This window comes from Oncorhynchus clarkii, chromosome 9 (genome assembly GCF_045791955.1).
Source record: "Oncorhynchus clarkii lewisi isolate Uvic-CL-2024 chromosome 9, UVic_Ocla_1.0, whole genome shotgun sequence".
NCBI classification, from domain to species: domain Eukaryota; kingdom Metazoa; phylum Chordata; class Actinopteri; order Salmoniformes; family Salmonidae; genus Oncorhynchus; species Oncorhynchus clarkii.
The window spans coordinates 37,768,275-37,788,100 of NC_092155.1; the positions used below are offsets into that span (position 1 = coordinate 37,768,275).

General features: G+C 40.9%; 1 protein-coding gene across 5 annotated transcripts in view; it reads right to left on the bottom strand.

Annotated features, from left to right (window-relative positions):
• LOC139416250 (poly(rC)-binding protein 4-like) overlaps positions 1-19,826 on the bottom strand; it is a 53,772-nt gene that overhangs the window by 13,485 nt on the left and 20,461 nt on the right. For 4 of the 5 annotated variants that reach the window (XM_071164685.1, XM_071164688.1, XM_071164687.1 and 1 more), the window contains 6 exons: positions 18,791-18,823; positions 17,045-17,161; positions 9,248-9,379; positions 7,007-7,135; positions 2,946-3,020; positions 1,944-2,015 (listed from right to left, as the gene is read on the bottom strand). In XM_071164685.1, the coding sequence (XP_071020786.1) occupies positions 1,944-2,015; positions 2,946-3,020; positions 7,007-7,135; positions 9,248-9,379; positions 17,045-17,161; positions 18,791-18,823 (558 nt within the window). The remainder of the gene's footprint in view (positions 1-1,943; positions 2,016-2,945; positions 3,021-7,006; positions 7,136-9,247; positions 9,380-17,044; positions 17,162-18,790; positions 18,824-19,826) is intronic. The other variant, XM_071164689.1, reaches the window with a different exon arrangement.

Genomic DNA, 19,826 nt, shown 5'->3' on the forward strand with positions numbered 1-19,826 from the left:
GAATAATACGATCATACAGCTAGCGTAGCTAGTTAGCTAACAGTACAATTGACCTTAAAATAAAAAAGATTTTCTGTCAAAACTAGAAACATGCAATATCTGAATTTCATTTTTTTATATAAAAAAAAAACTTTATTTAACTAGGCAAGTCAGGTAAGAACACATTCTTATTTACAATAACAGCCTACCAAAAGGAAAAAGGCCTCCTGCGGGGATGGGGGCTATCGTCGTAAGAACATTCGGACCAAAGCGCAGCGTGATATGGGTTCCACATATTTATTGACGTGAAACGCACAAAACAATAAAAGGCAAACGATACGTGAAACTATGGAGTGCTCACAGGCAACTACACATAAACAAGATCCCACAACTCACAGTGGGGAAATGGCTGCCTAAACATGATCCCCAATCAGAGACAACGACAAACAGCTGTCTCTGATTGGGAACCATACCAGGCCAACATAGAAATAACATAACCTAGATTACCCACCCTAGTCACACCCCGACCTAACCAACATAGAGAATAAATGGCTCTCTATGGTCAGGGCGTGACAGGCTGGGATAAAAAAAAAATATATATATATATATATATATATATATATATATATATATATATATATATATATATATAATATATATATAATATAAATATAGGACAAATCACACTTCACGACAAGAGAGACAACACTACATAAAGAGAGACCTAAGACAACAATAGTGCAAGGCAGCAACACATGGTAGCAACACAGCATGGTAGAAACACAACATAACAACAACATGGTAGCAACACAACATGGTAGAAGCACAAAACCTGGTACAAACATTATTGGGCACAGACAACAGCACAAAGTGCAAGAAGGTAGAGACAACAATACATCACACAAAGCAGCCACAAAAATGTAATTTACCCGTGTAAATCATGGGCGGATTCTTCTCCGTGTCGCGGATGCCATGGTTGCCCTTAGTTTGAAGATGCAATCCGCACACAGGTGTTTTCTCTGTCTCCTTAGCTATCATACTCTAATTCCGCTGATTTCAAAACTCGGTCCTCCAGAAAGTGGAGAGCAGTTCTACTACGTGATACATGTTTTTTTAAAGCCGCTTTAGACAGGATTACCTACGCATACTGACCAGCCCAAATAGACAGAAGATTGCTATATGGCAGACCAATCTGAATTCATCTCTCGGCATACCCAGCCCACTCATTATCTCAGCCAATCATGGCTAGCGGGAAGGTTGCCAACTTTTTCTGTGGCTAAACCAACTAGGCTTGTAATTTTAACAATTTTATTAATATTTACAGATGGCATACAAGTCTGTTATTAAGGCACATGAAAGTTTACAATTTCCAGAAGGCCAATAAACAACATTTTTTATATAAAAAAGTTTACGTTCATATGCCTCTCCTGTGATGTAGTGACCTGCAACATATGCCTAGTTTCATGAAACGAGTCACAAATGTGCTTATACAAAGTATTGACTCAGAGGTCTAAATATTCATGTAAATTAACTATTTCTGTATTACATTTTCAATACATCTGCAAAAAAAATCTAAAAACATGTTTTCACTTTGTCCTTATGGGGTATTGTGTGTAGATGGGCAAGAGAAAAAAATATATTTAATCAATTTTGAATTCAGGCTGTGGAATAAGTCAAGGGGTATGAATACTTTCTGAAGGCACTGTATGTGTCGTCTGTAGTTATAAAGAAAGATCCTAAACAAGGCTTCTGTGACATCACAGAACAGGACTAAAATTAAGAAAAACTGTAACTTTTTAACTTTATATTTTTATCTACAAAACGTAGAAATGCACCATTTCCACATATACACTGGTATTGTGATGGAGATAATGAAATTGCCCTTTAAGACCACTTTTGAGGTATGAAAATGAAAACTATTCACCATTAAAGGTGTTGGTGACATCAGATCATCTGACACTCACCTGATGCAGGTCAAGACCACCCTGGGAGAGAGAGTACAGAGGGTGGGGGGAAAAGTCTGATGCCTCAAACACCTAAACACACACAGGGAACACACATTATTACTATTCTTTACCTTTATTTGACCAGATAATGTTAGTTAGCTCATTAATTACATACTGTATAAAGCTAAAATCATGTAATTAATCAACAAGAACTAGCCTTTTAAAGTGTCCTCCTAGAGCACTTTCAACATCATATACCATACAAATATGGGAAATTCCCACTGACTACATTCATTTTCCAACTGAAATGTATCACTGAAAACTACTTTGGTTCCACTGAAATTTAAAATAACATATATTAATGTTTTCTTCCTTCCTTAGATCAAATAGGTCCCGAGTGGTCCATGTCAAACTCTCTCACCTAACTGGCTAACTGTCACCATCCAGCCATGTGTTTTCCCATTCCTGTTCATCCTCTGACAAATTACACAAACACTCCTTATCACTGCTCTGGATTCATTAAAATGCTTCATCTTCCTCTGACCATAGATTCACCCTGCACTTTAATTTGATATGTTATTATGAGCACTATCTCAACACAACACCACATCAAACATTTGAGAGTAATGCTCAGACAGCTCATATGCTGTAACAGGTTTTGGATCACCAGCGCAGGCAGGCATAGAAGCCAGGATCCATCGCAGTCGAGCCAAACGCTAAAGGTCTCTAGACTGAGTGTCTAAAATGTTTCACTCCATGCATCCTAACATCACCCCCACCCACAATCTCACTCACCCCCCCCCCACACACACACATACTGTACATACAGTACAACCCCCAAGTAGCAAAACTACCTCATATCTTCATGGGTTGAGTCATGGGGTGGCATTGAGGTGCATCAGGTACCATAACTAAGGATCTTACATAGAATAGTGCTCTAAAGTCCCTCAATAAGTACTCTGGACTATATTTCACATGATACGTCTATAAAGGGTGTAAATGGTTTTGTGGCTTTCTCACTTGGTTGCCAGAGATGAGGAGGGCTCCTGGGGAGGGGCTGGGCCGGTAGGGAATGGTAGCACCCTTCGGGGGAGACTGGGGAGTCAAACATAGGTCAAGGGGTCTGGTGTTGTGAGATATCGAAACACCTTTATCACCAAAATAAATATGACAGATGCAAGTCAAACCATGTATGAAGGATGTTTAATTTTAAGTCTGGCTATTGTGGCACTTATGTTGTGTAGGAGGGAAAGAAATTGAACAAATGGCATTGAACTATTAAGCACATAAAACACAAGGACAATTAATGGTGTATTACAGTTTTTCTCAGTCGCTTTGGTGCATTTCTTAGATCAAAAGTGCAATTCTTGATACTACTTGTACAAATTCCAAATCATCTAGTCACTTGTGCACATCATTAAAGCAATTTCTTATTCCTTTGAACAAATTGCAATTGATAGTGTACAAGTGTCAGCTTTTTTCCACATTATCAATTGCTCATGTCATGTTGATCAAAATATAGTAGATGGTTCTCTGTTGAATAGTCTTACCCCTCAAAACATCTAGGCATTAGTTCCTTGCATAAGCCATTACATGCAAAATTGTTGAACTATTTGTCATAAACTGTCAAGCATAGTTTTACACATTTCTATTAGACCTTTTGTACAAAAACCTGAATTGATGAATCGTGCAGGTGAAATTGACCCTCACTCATGAACAAATGTAAAGTGTTAGTTCAACCAACAATCAACCAGTTGTCTGAATTGCTCAAAGGTGCATCTCATGAAGAATCAATTGGCAAGCATATATAGACAGACAACAACACAGAGTTGCAATTTTCCAATAATGGATGGACCAGGAAACGAACAGGGTCAACAGCCAAGAGGAGGAAGAAGAGGAGCAAGGATGCGTGGTGGAAGGCAAAACAGAGGAAGAGGCAGAAGAGGACATAGGCGCATATCTGATGACATAAGGGCCACTATTGTAGACCATGTTGTCAATCATGGCCTTACAATGGCTGAGGCGGGTCGAACGGTGCAGCCGAATATTGGGAGATCAACAGTGTCCTCAATAGTTCAAACGTTTCGAAGAGAGAACAGGTATGTCCACCAATGTACAGTGCACTGTTACTGTATATAAGCAGTATACTGTATACGTCCTACAATGCTTCATATTACAGTAGTCCACTTGTATTTCACAGCATACAGAAATATACTCTATACAGATACATACTGCACCTTACATGCACCCACCTGTATGTTTTACAGTAAAATGTGTGTTCGCATAGTTTTTGTCTTTGTGAAAGTGTGCGATGCATCACTGCATTTTTCCCCACATAGGACTGCAAGATTACCTAAAACCGGTGGCAGAGGACGCCTTTTCACACCTCAACAGGAGGAGGCTATTTGCACCATGGTCCGAGCAAACAATGCCATGAGACTCAGGGAAATACAAAGGACCATTATAGAAGACAACGATGTCTTTGAAAACATCTGTACGGTTAGCATCTCAACCATCGACAGGGTGCTGCATAGAAACCAGATGAGTATGAAACAGCAGTACCGTGTACCATTCCAAAGGAATGAGGACAGAGTTAAGGAGCTACGTTACCAGTATGTACAGGTAAAACATATATCTATGTAACTACTTTACAGCAACATTTTATAGTGATACATAGTACAGTAAGCATAAACTGCACACATTTCCATTGCCGTGGAAGGAACATGCAATATATGTACATTTTATGTCACTCTTCCTTACCAAAACAAATTAAACTGTGTGTTCTGGGATATAGCGTATAATGGAGTTGGAATCAAGTGAACCCTCTCACAACTTTGTATACGTGGATGAGGCTGGCTTCAACCTGACCAAATGCAGAAGGCGGGGTCGGAATATCATCGGTCACAGAGCTACTGTGGATTTGCCAGGCCAACGGGGAGGAAATATCACCATGTGTGCTGCTATTTCGGAGCATGGTGTCCTAACCCATATCCCCCTTATAGGGCCATACAACACCCAGCATCTACTCAACTTTTTAGAGACTCTCTACAGGGCTCTCATCCCTGATGATGAGAAGCGTCTGTTTAGAGAGGATTTGCCAAAGTATGTGGTCATTTGTGATAATGTGAGTTTCCATCGATCAAACATCATAAGGTAATGGTTTGTGACCCACCCGAGGATGCTCATAGAATTCTTCCCACCTTATTCACTATTCCTTAATCCAATTGAGGAGTTATTTTCAGCATGGAGGTGGAAGGTGTACGATCGTCAGCCACACACACAGATGACCCTGCTGGCTGCAATGGATGCAGCATGTGAGGACATCACAGTAGACGCCTGCAGAGGATGGATAAGGCATTCCAAAATATTTTTTCCACGTTGCATTGGAAGAGAAAATATCCGGTGTGATGTGGATGAGAATATGTGGGCCGACAGACAGGAACGTCTGGATGTGTAGAGACAGCACAACAATGCTGCGGGCAAAGTTGTGCCTTAGGGGTGGTTTCCTGTGTTTCTTTCAAATTATTATTTTTTTCCTTTGTGCCCCTTGGGTTGTCCAGTCTCTTTCAATCAATAACCCACATACAGTAATATGTAAATAGTACTGTTGAAATTGATATATGCCATAGAAGTGCAGCTTTGTGCATTTTCAATACAGTAACTGTCATCCAAACTGTAGCCTAAGTTTACATCGGGTAATACTGTCAAAGTACACAGTTACATTGACAACATGCCTAAACATTTTGACGACCTTGTTCGTGAACAATGACTCAATGACTTATCATTCTGATGACACTGACATGATCATTGGCATGAATATTTACTTTTGAGAGATGTACTAAGGATTTTTAGTGACTGACTAGCTTTAGAAACATATCTATTGTATATTGCAGTTTGTACAAATTGTTCTGAGAAATGCACTTATTATTTTGCACATGTTAGGGATGATGTGAAAAATGCACCAAAGCGACTGAGAAAAACTGTAAACTGCTAATGACAGTTACATGATATTTGTTCCTTTGTTTTTCTTCTGGTGACATTAGTCATTCATTTACTGTGACAGTTCAACCATTGAAATGGCAGCTCTTTAGGGCTGATTGGATTGTTCTTGAGTTTGTAATCTCAGCCTTTGGCTCAAGTTGTTCAACATTCCTTTGGATATTTCAAACGGGTGTGTGCACTGTACAGACAGACAGACAGACAGACAGACAGACAGACAGACAGACAGACAGACAGACAGACAGACAAAACTCCCCTTCAGAGAGAACTTATGAACTCGCCAATTAAAAAAGTAAACAAAAACATTGTTAAAACAACAGACCGGAAGTTGTATAATTTATCATAAGGATGCAGGGTTTTCCGGAAATGTGGAGCATCTTTTCTGTGGGAGCAGTCAAAGCCGATTCTTTGTATAACTTTGCATAATTTAAATCCTGAAGGCCCCGTTGGAAGAGAATCCAAATTAAAGTTGCAAGCCTTTGAAGAAAGCCCTGGAAAACTGGATCAAACTAGCAATTAGGCAGTCCGGTCCAACTGCAATGCAAAAACAAAAAGGACGGCATGAACGCATTGGAGGGAAATAATCCTTTGCGTTGTTTCTTCCCTTTCCACCACTCCTGTTTCTTAAGAGAGCGGTTGTTTGAAGTAAAACACACTTTGCTGCAGGTCAGTTTGTTTTTTTGAGCCAGGGTTCTTTCATCTTATCTCAGGATCCAACAAGGTCAAAACCAGAGGAACCTGACTAATGTCTACTAAGCCTAGGAGAAGTCAACTATAGCTGGCTCTTCAGGAAGGATACCACATTTCCCTAAGGCTCAGGTTAGTATAACAGCAAATACAATTATATTATCCCCTCCTAATTGTATTAGGGCAGTAATTCAATCAGTAATTCAATCAAATCAACACTATGGATAATACCAAGGCAGGAGAAATATGACATTGCTCTTGTGCTACGAAAATACAGAACCATTGTTATTGTTACTCCGGTGGCAGTGGAGTGTGGGTTTGATTGAATTCCACTCTTGGTTATGGATGTGTGTGAGGGGGATAGGAAAGGGAGAATGAGATAAATGTCACCCTACCTCCAGGATTACAGTGCAAATGAGCTTGACACACTGGATTACCGAGTCCTGACTCCCCAATATCGTCACCCCTCGCTCAGTAGAGTTGGGCAGCAAATCTCCTGCCACCTGTATCTGTGCTCGCGTGCTCTGTCAATGATAGCAGTTTAAAGAAAGGATTACACCGATTCAGAAAGACATGGCATTCTAATAATCACACTGACATGGGTCCACCTCTGTGGTTTGTTGACCTAATAAATATGAAAGCTTAGCACTAAACATTGGGTGGTCATGGATGGATGGATGCAAAGACCTGCATACAAATGCCTTGCCCTGATGCCTTGAGATGGATGAAATCATACCTTGAAGGCAGAACTCAGTGTGTCAGAGTGAGCAATGAGCTGTCGCCCACTCGTAGCTATGATGTGGGTGTGCCCCAAGGGTCAATACTGGGGCCCCTCCTGTTCAGCCTGTACATTAATGATCTGCCTTCTGTCTGTACTGGGTCTGAAGTTCAAATGTATGCAGATGATACAGTGATATATGTGAATGCAAAGAGCAAACAACAAGCTGCACAAGAACTCACTACTGTAATGGTCCAGGTTACAAAGTGGCTCAGTGACTCGTGTTTGCATCTCAATGTGAAAAAAACTGTTTGCATGTTCTTCACAAAGAGGGCAACAGATGCTACTGAGCCAGAAGTCTATGTGTCAGGGGAGAAGCTCCAGGTGGTATCCAATTTTAAGTACCTTGGTATCATACTTGATTCCAACCTCTCTTTTAAAAAGCATGTGAAAAAGGTAATTCAAATAACCAAATTCAACCTAGCTAATTTCCGATTTATACGAAATTGTTTGACTACAGAGGTAGCAAAACTGTACTTCAAATCTATGATACTCCCCCACTTAACATACTGCTTGACTAGTTGGGCCCAAGCTTGCTGTACAAGATTAAAACCTATTCAGTCTGTCTACAAACAGGCTCTCAAAGTGCTTGATAGGAAGCCCAATAGCCATCATCATTGTCACATCCTTAGAGAGCATGAGCTCTTGAGTTGGGAAAATCTTGTGCAATACACCGACGCATGTCTTGTATTCAAGATCCTTAATGGCCTGGCTCCCCCTCCACTCAATATTTTTGTTAAACAGAAAACCCAGACATATGGCAGCAGATCCACAAGGTCTGCCATGAGAGGTGACTGTATAGTTCCCCTAAGGAAAAGCACCTTTAGTAAATCTGCATTCTCTGTGAGAGCTTCCCATGTCTGGAATACACTGCCATCAGACACACATAACTGCACCACATATCACACTTTCACAAAATGCTTGAAGACATGGCTAAAGGTCAATCAGAGTTGTGAAGATGGTCCCTAGCTGTGTGTTGCCGCTTTCCATGTTGTCTGTTGTCTGTAGCTTGTGAGGTGTGGAAACACTTTGTTACTTTTATGAATTTTGTCTTGCTGCTTTTTGTTTTATGTTGCTCTGTCTGTATGCTACGTCTTGCTTGTCCTATGTTGCTCTGTCTGTATGCTATGTCTTGCTTGTCCTATGTTGCTATGTCTTGCTTGTTCTAAGTTGCTATTGTCTATATTGTAATTGTTTTTAATAACCTGCCCAGGGACTGCGGTTGAAAATTAGCCGGCTGGCTAAAACCGGCACTTTTACTGAAACGTTGATTAATGTGCACTGTCCCTGTAAAAATAAAAAATAAACTCAAACTCAAACTCAAATTGTAGTGATCTGCAAAGAAAGTCAGCTTGCAGTAAAATCAAATAACAGAGCAACTCTATGAGAACAATCAGAGGGCATAATGCATCCTGACCACAGGATATCGTGTAAGATTGCTATAGAAGCTTGGTGCCCTTGAAATAAACACAAACCAGACATGAAACAGACTGGCATATAGTGGCCTCGAGGGCTGATCAGGGAAGGAACTAGCTAACTCCCCAATCTACAGTCAAGTGAAATGGCTGCCTTTTTCTAACTGTTAAGGGTCTTGTTTCTTGCCTTGATCGCCCTGTTGCAATGCAGGAAATGTTTTACTTGAAGTGTATTTGAAGTTTAAAAAGGCTTCTGAAGTTTGAAATTTCCACTGACATTTCAGACTTAATTTTCCCTTACAGAAAAGGTATAAGCCCACACAAAAATGTCCATTAATTATAATCCACATAATAATTCACATTTCCTGTTGTTGCAGGATTATTTTCCAAACTGGCTCAAATGAAGATCCTACTTCTGCAGCTGTTCTGTATTAGTCAATCACCTCTCTGATCTCCTTGATTTTTGCCCCTCCCTTGCCAATGAGGGAGCCACACTGGCTGGCTGGGATGACCAGTCGTAGGGTCACTGGGGGCTTGTTGCTGATGGTGCCGTTGGCCACCAGTGTGGTGAGGTCCTGGGGAGAGGGAGAGAAAGAGGAGGAAATGATAGGGAAATGATAATGATAATGATAATAATACAGGGCCCTTAAGTGGCCCTGTAAAGGTAGCCGTGGCCTCAGTCATCACCATTTCCTATTTTCCCTCATCTGACCAGGTAGTAAATAGCCTCTCCTTCAAGTGTGGTAATTCTCTCTCTCTCTCTCTCTCTCTCTCTCTCTCTCTCTCTCTCTCTCTCTCTCTCTCTCTCTCTCTCTCTCTCTCTCTCTCTCTCTCTCTCTCTCTCTCTCTCTCTCTCTCTCTCTCTCTCTCTCTCTCTCTCTCTCTCTCTCTCTCTCTCTCTCTCTCTCTCTCTCTCTCTCTCTCTCTCCCGCCCTCCCCTGGCAGAATGGCAAACACGCCACATGTATTTCAAACAGAATGCATTAGCAAGTCGGTGTGCAATAATAATATTAATTTCACGTACTTTACAGAGGTGCCCTCGCGGGGATTTGAGAAAAAATACATGTATTTCTCCAACAGTTCTCGTGGGCCTACTTTTCAATTTAAAACCCATGTATCTATCTAATGCGGCTCTGACACTTGGTTTTCTCTCAGTGTCTATATTACGTGAGGCGGATGGATAAGGCCGCAATGCTGGTGTGTCGTTGTCTCATTAGAGCTCTGGGCATCATCTCCCATATTTGATCTAAAAATATGCATCCTATTATAACAACTGTGAACGGCCCGATCCTTCCATACTCAGTGAGCGACATTTCAAAAGCAAATTGGTGGAAATAAGTCTGGGGGTTACAAGAAGCTGCAGTCACACAAAGAGGCACTGAGCTTAATCCCCCGTGTATGCTGTGGTTAGGACAATAAGACATCAATGGAGAATGACTAAACTGCTGCAAATAAATGCTCTATTTCCTTTCTTAGGAGCTGAACTGTGGTCCTTTGTGATTAGAGAGCCGATCTGCCCAGACTCAAGTTCAGCCTATCTCTTTCCTCGTGCTCATATAATGACTGGATAAAATGTATTTAATTGACCGCCTTAATGATTATATCATCATGATCAAGTCAACGATGAGAGTAGATAGTAGAGAACATTATAACTTCTTTACCCATTGGCCAAAAAGAGTTGAGATGTTGTTTTTTCTTCTTTTGATCCTTTAATTAAAGATGTCAGACACATAACACTCAGGCATGGTGAGAGACATGCCGCTGTAGGTCAGCCAACAGGTTGCCATGACAACTCGGGAGTTTCGGCTGACAGTAGGGTTGGAAAGAGGTGAGAGCTTAACATTTTTAATGAATGCAGTTCCGCGCGCTCCCAGCCAGCATTTGTTAAGGCACCGTTGGCCCGACTATGCGGGGAGTAACTGCAGGTAGACCAACCGAAATGTTCCTGAATCTACCATGTCAATTAGTTTGCTGATGGATAAATATAAACATGAAGGTTTTAAACACAAACCTCATCTGTTTAATTAATTAGCATGTTAACACATTATCATCTGTTCTTTCATCAATGGACCTGGAGCACTGATGCATGTTCTCCCTCAATGCAATATACTGTCTATAAAAGTCATGGAGACACTTGTCTGTTCCTCTCCTGTTGTCTGAGCTGTTCCAATGTGAAGCTCTTTTGAATAAGTTACTATGCTGCATAAAAGCCCCAGTGCTAGTTACACTTCACACTGCAGTATTATAATGAGAAACTAAAAGGCTCTTGCACCAAGAGCAGCAAACGTCTAACTGGTATCCAGTGTCAAAATAATCAGCAGTAGAAGCCAACCTGGGAGGAAACCTTGCTATTAAATGTGACTAATGATTTTCCACGATATCTTCAATTTGCATGATGAACTGTACAGTATAAATAAAAACATTTTACCGAATTGGAAACCAGGAAATTATACAGTACCAGTCAAAAGTGTGGACACACCTACTCATTCAAGTTTTTTTAAAATGTGTAATATATTCTACATTGTAGAATAATAATAATAAGACATCAAAGCTATGAAATAACACATATGGAATCATGCAGTAACCAAAGAAGTGTTAAATAAATCAAAATATATTTTAGATTTTAGATTCTTCAAAGTAGCCACTCTTTGCCTTGATGACAGCTTTGCACACTCTTGGCATTCTCTCAACCAGCTTCACCGGGAATCCTTTTCCAACAGTCTTGAAGGAGTTCCCACATATGCTGAGCACTTGTTGGCTGCTTTTCCTTCACTCTGCGGTCCAACTCATCCCAAACCATCTCAATTGGGCTGAGGTCGGGTGATTGTGGAGGCCAGGTCATCTGATGCAGCACTCCATCACTTTCCTTCTTGGTCAAATAGCCCTTACACAGCATGGAGGTATGTTGGGTCATTGTCCTGTTGAAAAACAAATGATAGTCCCACTAAGCACAAACTAAGCACAAACCAGATGGGATGGAGTATCACTGCAGAATGCACCGAACCCGTTAGCGTGATTAAATTCGACAACATACGGTGATCGCTACATAAATAGTCATATTAAACATTCATGAAAATACAAGTGTCTCACATGGGTCAAAAGCCTAGAATCTTGCTAATCCAACTGCATTGTCAGATTTAAAAAAAGGATTTACTGAGAAAGAATACGATGTGATTATCTGAGGACAGAGCCCCATAAAAAAAACTATTTCAACCAGCACAGGCGTAACAAAATCACAAATTGCAATAAAATAAATTGTTTACCTTTGACGATCTTCCTCTGTTTGCAATCCCAATGCTCATTGTTGCCCAATGAATGGTCTTTTGATTGATAAATTGCGTCTCATTACATATTCGACGACACATTCGATGTAAATACACACACTAAAGTGACTTTATCCAGTCATGTTTGGTTTCATTGCAATCAACTGGTTTGTTTGTAACACAACCAAACTTGATGGGTCATTTCACGGGACGTATTGACTGAAAGAAACCGATTTAAAGACAACAAGTAATGACATCATTGTGCACCAATGACATGACCTCTGTTTTGTTGATTGACTGTATTTTAACCCAATGACCACTGATCGTCTTGAAATCTAGCTGAGTAGATAGCCAATGAGCTGAGGTAAACAGCAATATGTAATGTTTATGTGTTGGAAGACCAACCCATGTAGTAAACTCCGACGTAAAGAGGGTCATTCACCATTGAAGATTCATCCTGGAAAGAGCCTGGCATGTTACGCACAGCAATATTTTGGTAAAGCGCATCTTCAGCTGTTTATATATTAATCAGTATGGCAAATAAGTCAGGGAAAGCTAAATCTAAGTCTAGATATACAGATGTACACACAATTTTAGAAGAAATTGATCGGGAAAGTGAGACAGAGATTGTTGGAGAACGATTCATTTAGCTAGCATAGCTTTGATTCCCAAATGGAGGAATATTTTTGGAACGGAGAGGACATCGTTTTGGATTGGTAAATTCTTCTCATGCTAATGCCGTTGTTTGAAATTAATAATCTAAAATATTATTTGTGATTTTTTTTAAATTTTAGTAGCAATGTATAAAAATGTAATGAAATGTGTAAAGTACACATTGGCTATACATTGTGGGTGTGGGTATGTTTGTATATATGTGTATGACCCATAGCCTATGTTTGTATGTATGTGTATGACCCATAGCCTATGTTTGTGTGTGTATATATACATATTGTGGATTAGAGGGAGCATGGCCGAGATGCGTGTGTCTGCCGCTCCACCCCACCCCACCCCCACATGAAATAGCCTATTTGAGGCTGTTGAGGGGAGGGCAGGCCCATAACAATGGCCAGTGAAATGGAGACAGTAGATACAGCTGGTCTGTCATAATATAATAGAGACAGTAGATCTAGCTTAAATGTCATAATATAAATGAGACAGTAGATCTAGCAGGTCTATAATAATCTATTCAACCTTATGTTCCCTGTACTCTATATACAGTGCCTTGCGAAAGTATTCGGCCCCCTTCAACTTTGCGACCTTTTGCCACATTTCAGGCTTCAAACATAAAGATATAAAACTGTATTTTTTATGAAGAATCAACAACAAGTGGGACACAATCATGAAGTGGAACGACATTTATTGGATATTTCAAACTTTTTTAACAAATCAAAAACTGAAAATTGGGCGTGCAATATTATTCAGCCCCTTTACTTTCAGTGCAGCAAACTCTCTCCAGAAGTTCAGTGAGGATCTCTGAATGATCCAATGTTGACCTAAATGACTAATGATGATAAATACAATCCACCTGTGTGTAATCAAGTCTCCGTATAAATGCACCTGCACTGTGATAGTCTCAGAGGTCCGTTAAAAGCGCAGAGATGCAGCCAAGAGGCCCATGATCACTCTGGATGAACTGCAGAGATCTACAGCTGAGGTGGGAGACTCTGTCCATAGGACAAGAATCAGTCGTATATTGCACAAATCTGGCCTTTATGGAAGAGTGGCAAGAAGAAAGCCATTTCTCAAAGATATCCATAAAAAGTGTAGTTTAAAGTTTGCCACAAGCCACCTGGGAGACACACCAAACATGTGGAAGAAGGTGCTCTGGTCAGATGAAACCAAAATTGAACTTTTTGGCAACAATGCAAAACGTTATGTTTGGCGTAAAAGCAACACAGCTGAACACACCATCCCCACTGTCAAACATGGTGGTGGCAGCATCATGGTTTGGGCCTGCTTTTCTTCAGCAGGGACAGGGAAGATGGTTAAAATTGATGGGAAGATGGATGGAGCCAAATACAGGACTATTCTGGAAGAAAACCTGATGGAGTCTGCAAAAGACCTGAGACTGGGACGGAGATTTGTCTTCCAACAAGACAATGATCCAAAACATGAAGCAAAATCTACAATGGAATGGTTCAAAAATAAACATATCCAGGTGTTAGAATGGCCAAGTCAAAGTCCAGACCTGAATCTAATTGAGAATCTGTGGAAAGAACTGAAAACTGCTGTTCACAAATGCTCTCCATCCAACCTCACTGAGCTCGAGCTGTTTTGCAAGGAGGAATGGGAAAAAATGTCAGTCTCTCGATGTGCAAAACTGATAGAGACATACCCCAAGCGACTTACAGCTTTAATCGCAGCAAAAGGTGGCGCTACAAAGTATTAACTTAAGGGGGCTGAATCATTTTGCACGCCCAATTTTTCAGTTTTTGATTTGTTAAAAAAGTTTGAAATATCCAATAAATGTCGTTCCACTTCATGATTGTGTCCCACTTGTTGTTGATTCTTCACAAAAAAATACAATTTTATATCTTTATGTTTGAAGCCTGAAATGTGGCAAAGGGTCGCAAAGTTCAAGGGGGCCGAATACTTTCGCAAGGCACTGTATATCTGTTTATTATGCCTGTTGATACAGGGCTCATATGTGAAACTATTCTAACTGAACATTTTCTTTCACAGTGACACTGACTCCGAATGGGAGCCCCCAGTGCCAAGGTGTCCATCCCCCACTGAAGCTGGTTCATCCAGCCGGACACCTGTTGTCTCAGCGCTACTCGAGCATGGACCGCAAAAAAATGTCCCCATTCCAATTGCAATAAAGGACTACAATAAGGGCATGGGAGGTGTGGACCTGTCAGATGCGCTGATAGGCTATTACATGTTCTCCATAAGACGATGAAATGGTACAAAACCTTCTTCTATCATTTCATCGACATTGCTGTGGTGAATGCATTCATCCTACACAAGGAAATGGCTAAGAGCTGTGGAAAGCCCCCCATCTCACAGCTAGCCTTCAGAGAGCTGCTCATCAAGGAGCTTGCTGGCTACAGCACCACAGCATCACTGCACCATGTTCTGGCCCCTCTACCTCTGTCCCTTCTGCTCCTGCCACAAGTGGTGTTCATCTGCCCAAATTTATTTCTGCAGGCATGGATGTGCCTCAGGGCCAAAAGGGCACAGCATGGAGGCGTCGCTGTGTTCTTTGCAAAATGAAGTCCCCCATCACCTGCACCACATGCTTGGTGACCCTCTGCTTTACAGCAGAAAGAGACTGCTATGGCACCTGGCATCAGCAGCACAATATTGCGTAGAGGACTGAGGGTCTTCCAAATATTGAAAGTGTTATTTTGTAAATGTATATTTTTTCCCCCATGTTTTTTTCTCCATTTTCTGGGGGGTTGTGTTATAATACCATTTTGGTATTTTGTATATAGTTATTCCATTCAAAATGTATAACTTCACCAATTTGGCCACTTGGGTACATTTGGGTTACTTGTGTGGGACACCTGGGTGACTTTATGATAAATGTCATGTAGGAACACTCATTTTGGAAGTTATCATTCTGAAACTTTGCACAAGTACTCTGTTGCCCTCTTCTGTTTTTCACTGAAATTGTCCCCATCATCTGATCTGAATGTTTGTTTTGTCTTGTTCATTTAAAAGATGATGATACAACAAGAAAAATAAAAAACATATGTTTTTTTCCATTGTATTATCTAAACCAGATCTATTGTGTTATATTCTCCTACATTCACATTTTCACAAACTTCAGTGTTTTCTTTCAAATGAAACCAAGAAAATGCATATCCTTGGTTCTGGGCCTGAGCTACAGGCACTTAGATTTGGGTATGTCTTAAGGCGGAAATTGAAAAAAGTAGGGGGGTAGAGGTTTAAGTGTGCCTTGAATGTAAAATAAATCACTGACAGTGTCACCAGCAAAGCACTCCCACAACATCATACCTCCTTCTCCATGTTTCGCGGTGGGAACCACACATACGGAGATCATCCATTCACCTTATCTGCGTCTCACAAAGACACGGCGGTTGGAATCAAAAATCTCAAATTTGGACTCATCAGACCAAAGGTCAGATTTCCACCGGTCTAATGTCCATTGCTCGTGTTTCTTGGCCCAAGCAAGTCTCTCCTTCTTATTGGTGTCCGTTAAAAATGTTTTCTTTGCAGCAATTCGACCATGAACACCTGATTCACGCAGTCTGCTCTGAACAGTTGATTTTGAGATGTGTCTTTTTGCTTGAACTCAGTGAAGCATTTATTTGGGCTGCAATCTGAGGAGCAGTTAACTCTAATGAACTTATACTCTGCAGCAGAGGTAACTCTGGGTCTTCCTGTCCTGTGGCAGTCCTCATGAGAGCCAGTTTTCTCATTAAGATTGATGTTTTTTGCGACTGCACTTGAAGAAACTTTCAAAGTTCTTGAAATTTTCCGGATTGACTGACCTTCATATCTTAAAGTAATGATGGACTGTCATTTCTCGTTGCCTATTTGAGCTGTTCTTGCCATAATATGGACTTGGTCTTTTACCAAATAGGGCTATCTTCTATATACCACCTCTACCTTGAAAACCATTCTACAAATTAACTTTTAACAGGGCACACCTGTTAATTGAAATACATTCCAGGTGACTGCCTCATGAAACGGGTTAAGAGAATGCCAAGAGTGTGCAAAGCTGTCATCAAGGCAAAGGGTGGCTACTTTGAAGAATCTCAAATATATTCTGATTTGTTTAACACTTTTTTGGTTACTACATTATTCCATATGTACTGTTTCATAGTTTTGATGTCTTCACTGTTATTCTGCAATGTAGAAAATATTCAAAATAAAGAAAAACCCTTGAGTTGAGTAGGTGTGTCCAAACTTTTGACTGGTACTGTAAATCAAATCAATTGAAGCCGAGGGGCAGCTTTGCCCCGCTTAAGAACATCTCTTAGGGAAACAGTGATTGTGTTGTCTTACCTCTTCCAGTTTGTATGTGATCATGGTGAATGCCCTGAAGACACAGTCTGTAGAGCCGGTGATGGTGATGATCCTCTCTGGACATGATCCCTCTGAAATGTTGACTCGTGCACTGCTCTGTAGGGAGACAGACCAAGAACCAGGGTCCCACTTTATTGACATTCTATTAGAAGAGGGAAAAGGATGAGAGCAGAGCACATGTTGGGTGGATGGAGAGAATAGGGTGAGGGCCACATGCAAGGTAAGGAGGACAGAATGGGATTAGCATGAGTAAGGAAGTAAAGTAAATGGAAGTGATATGGGTAAGGGGAAAATAGTCATATGGATGAAGGACAAAAATAAAAGGTCAAATTTAGCAAACTCCAGACCAGTAAATACACCCTGTCCTACAGATAACTAACAATAAATAGCTGGATCATCATACAGGGAATTGACCTCGCTGTAATTTAACCCCAGGCTGGTACTCTGATCCCTCCATCCAATGTCATTTAATTTATCTCCAGAGCCCTGGGGAATGGAGAGTGGACACGCGTGTAGTAGAGGTATGATGGTACTTTAACCTCTATGATGTTTATTACAGTTATCCCACTGAGTCATTCTGACAATGTGGAGACAGAGAGGGCCTGGGGAGGAAGCCAAAGAGCCTCACATAGGGGGAACTAATTAAAGGCCTGTTTGTCTGACTGACGGACTGGGTGGACAGACGACTAGCATGGATGACTGGTTCACTGGCAGACAAATCCAGTGGCTGTATAGGGCTACATGCTCCCTCAGTCTAACTGCCTATGTTTATCATTCTGCTTCATAAAGTAAAATATAATAGCTTTGCATCAGGAGTCAGAGTAATTTGAACCAACACAATGGCAATCTAATTACTTTTTGTACAGAATTAATCAAGTGCCATCGGATCAACTGCACCCTTGAGGTTTATGAGGGAGAAATAAGAGAGAGAAATAAAGGGAGAGAGAGGGGTAGGCAGAGATTTAAAAAAAAAACTGGACTGAAAATGGGAGAGAGGGAAAGAGAGACCTAGAATAAAAAAAGAGACAGGGAGAAAGAGCGCTTGACACTGAGGCAGATTTTTTATTTTTTTTAACTAGGCAAGTCAGTTAAGAACAAATTCTTATTTACAATGACAGCCTACTGGGGAACAGTGGGTTAAGTGCCTTGTTCAGGGGCAGAATGACAGATTTGTTCCTTGGCAGCTCTGGGATTTGATCGAGCAACCTTTCGGTTACTGGCCCAACGCTCTAACCCTTCGGCCACCTGCCACCACAAAAATGGAGAAGAAGATATGGAAGGAGAGAGTGTAAAAAAGGGAGAGATTTATTGAAAGAGAAGAGTGGCCAATGGGCAGGTCAGACTATGAGGCTGTTCTGTATCCCCAGTCAACCTTCTCAAACATCCACAGAGGGTTTTTGGGTTTAATATTAATGGAACTCTACACCACGCATCGCAAACAATATTAGACACTATCTCCCGTTTGATTATGTTTTGCCTTGAACGATAACCTTTTTTTTGTGATGGTACACTTCTGTACTACACAATAACTGGAACATAAAGATTTCAGATAAATAAAGCATATTGACGCAGATACCAGATGTGATATTGATAGCTTTGGAGCTAGATGATATACATTTATTTAATCAATCAATGACAGGCGTTACTCTGGATGCATTATGGTAATGTCGAGCACTCGTACACATATGATGGACAGTGTTGATAGATAGGAAGCTGGTAACATACCTCCTCCCGTATTCTTTTCACCGTCTCTCCTTTCTGGGAAAGAGGAAGATGAAAGACAACGGTGTGTGGTTTGTTTATTAAAAAGTACTGGCCTCTCAGTGTGTCCTCAACTTGCAGCTGGAAATCTGCCTGCACTTCCAATCCCTATTAAACGGATACCTTTCTTCATGTTGACTCTATTTCCCCTCCATTGAAAAGTGACCTAAGCTGTCATGGAATAGAAAAGTAGAGTCCTTTTTCAGTCTGAGTCGTTTAGCACAAAGCCACTGACATACAGTATTCTCATCACATCCTAAATGTATAAAATATAGTAAATACAGTAAAAACGGCCCCTTTTTGTTCACATCTATATCTACTCTTCTATTATCGACTAACGTCTGTCCTGTCCTTGTGAGATCCTTTCTGTGTGGCCAGAGGTCAGCTAGCCAGCCAGCCAGTCAGTCACTCCACCCAGGCTCAGGAGTAAAATGAAGTCACACCTCTGTCATACCTCCTCTGCCAGCTTTAGATTGCCACTCCATCTGTCACTTTTATATTGGCCTCAGCCCATCATTCTCTCTTCCTGCTTCTAAACGATTCTACCAACTACACCCATGATATTGACAACCGGATATTTTCTAATACAAACGCACCCATACTATTTTGTGTACTCAGCCACACTGTTATTTCATACTAAATAGAATGCTGGTGTGTCATTTGGGATACTGTAGAGGATGTTGGGCTGAAGCCTAGCCGAGAGATAGAGATGAGGAGGGAGAATGGAGTTATTAACACACGTGGATGGAGAGCCTGGTTACCGCCACACACAGCATTTCTCACCTTCCCACTTCTTCTCCATATCTATTAATCCCTTTTTTCTCTCTCTTTTCTCTCTCCCTCTCTCTTTCTCGTCCCCTCTTTTTCTCAATCTCTCATCCCCTCTGTGTCGGTTTCCCCCTCATTCCTTCACTCTCTCTTCCCCCATATTTCTTTATCCCTCTCCTCTGGCTTTCTCTTTCTCTTAGCCTGTGCTCTATTTCAAGGCTGCAGGGCTAGT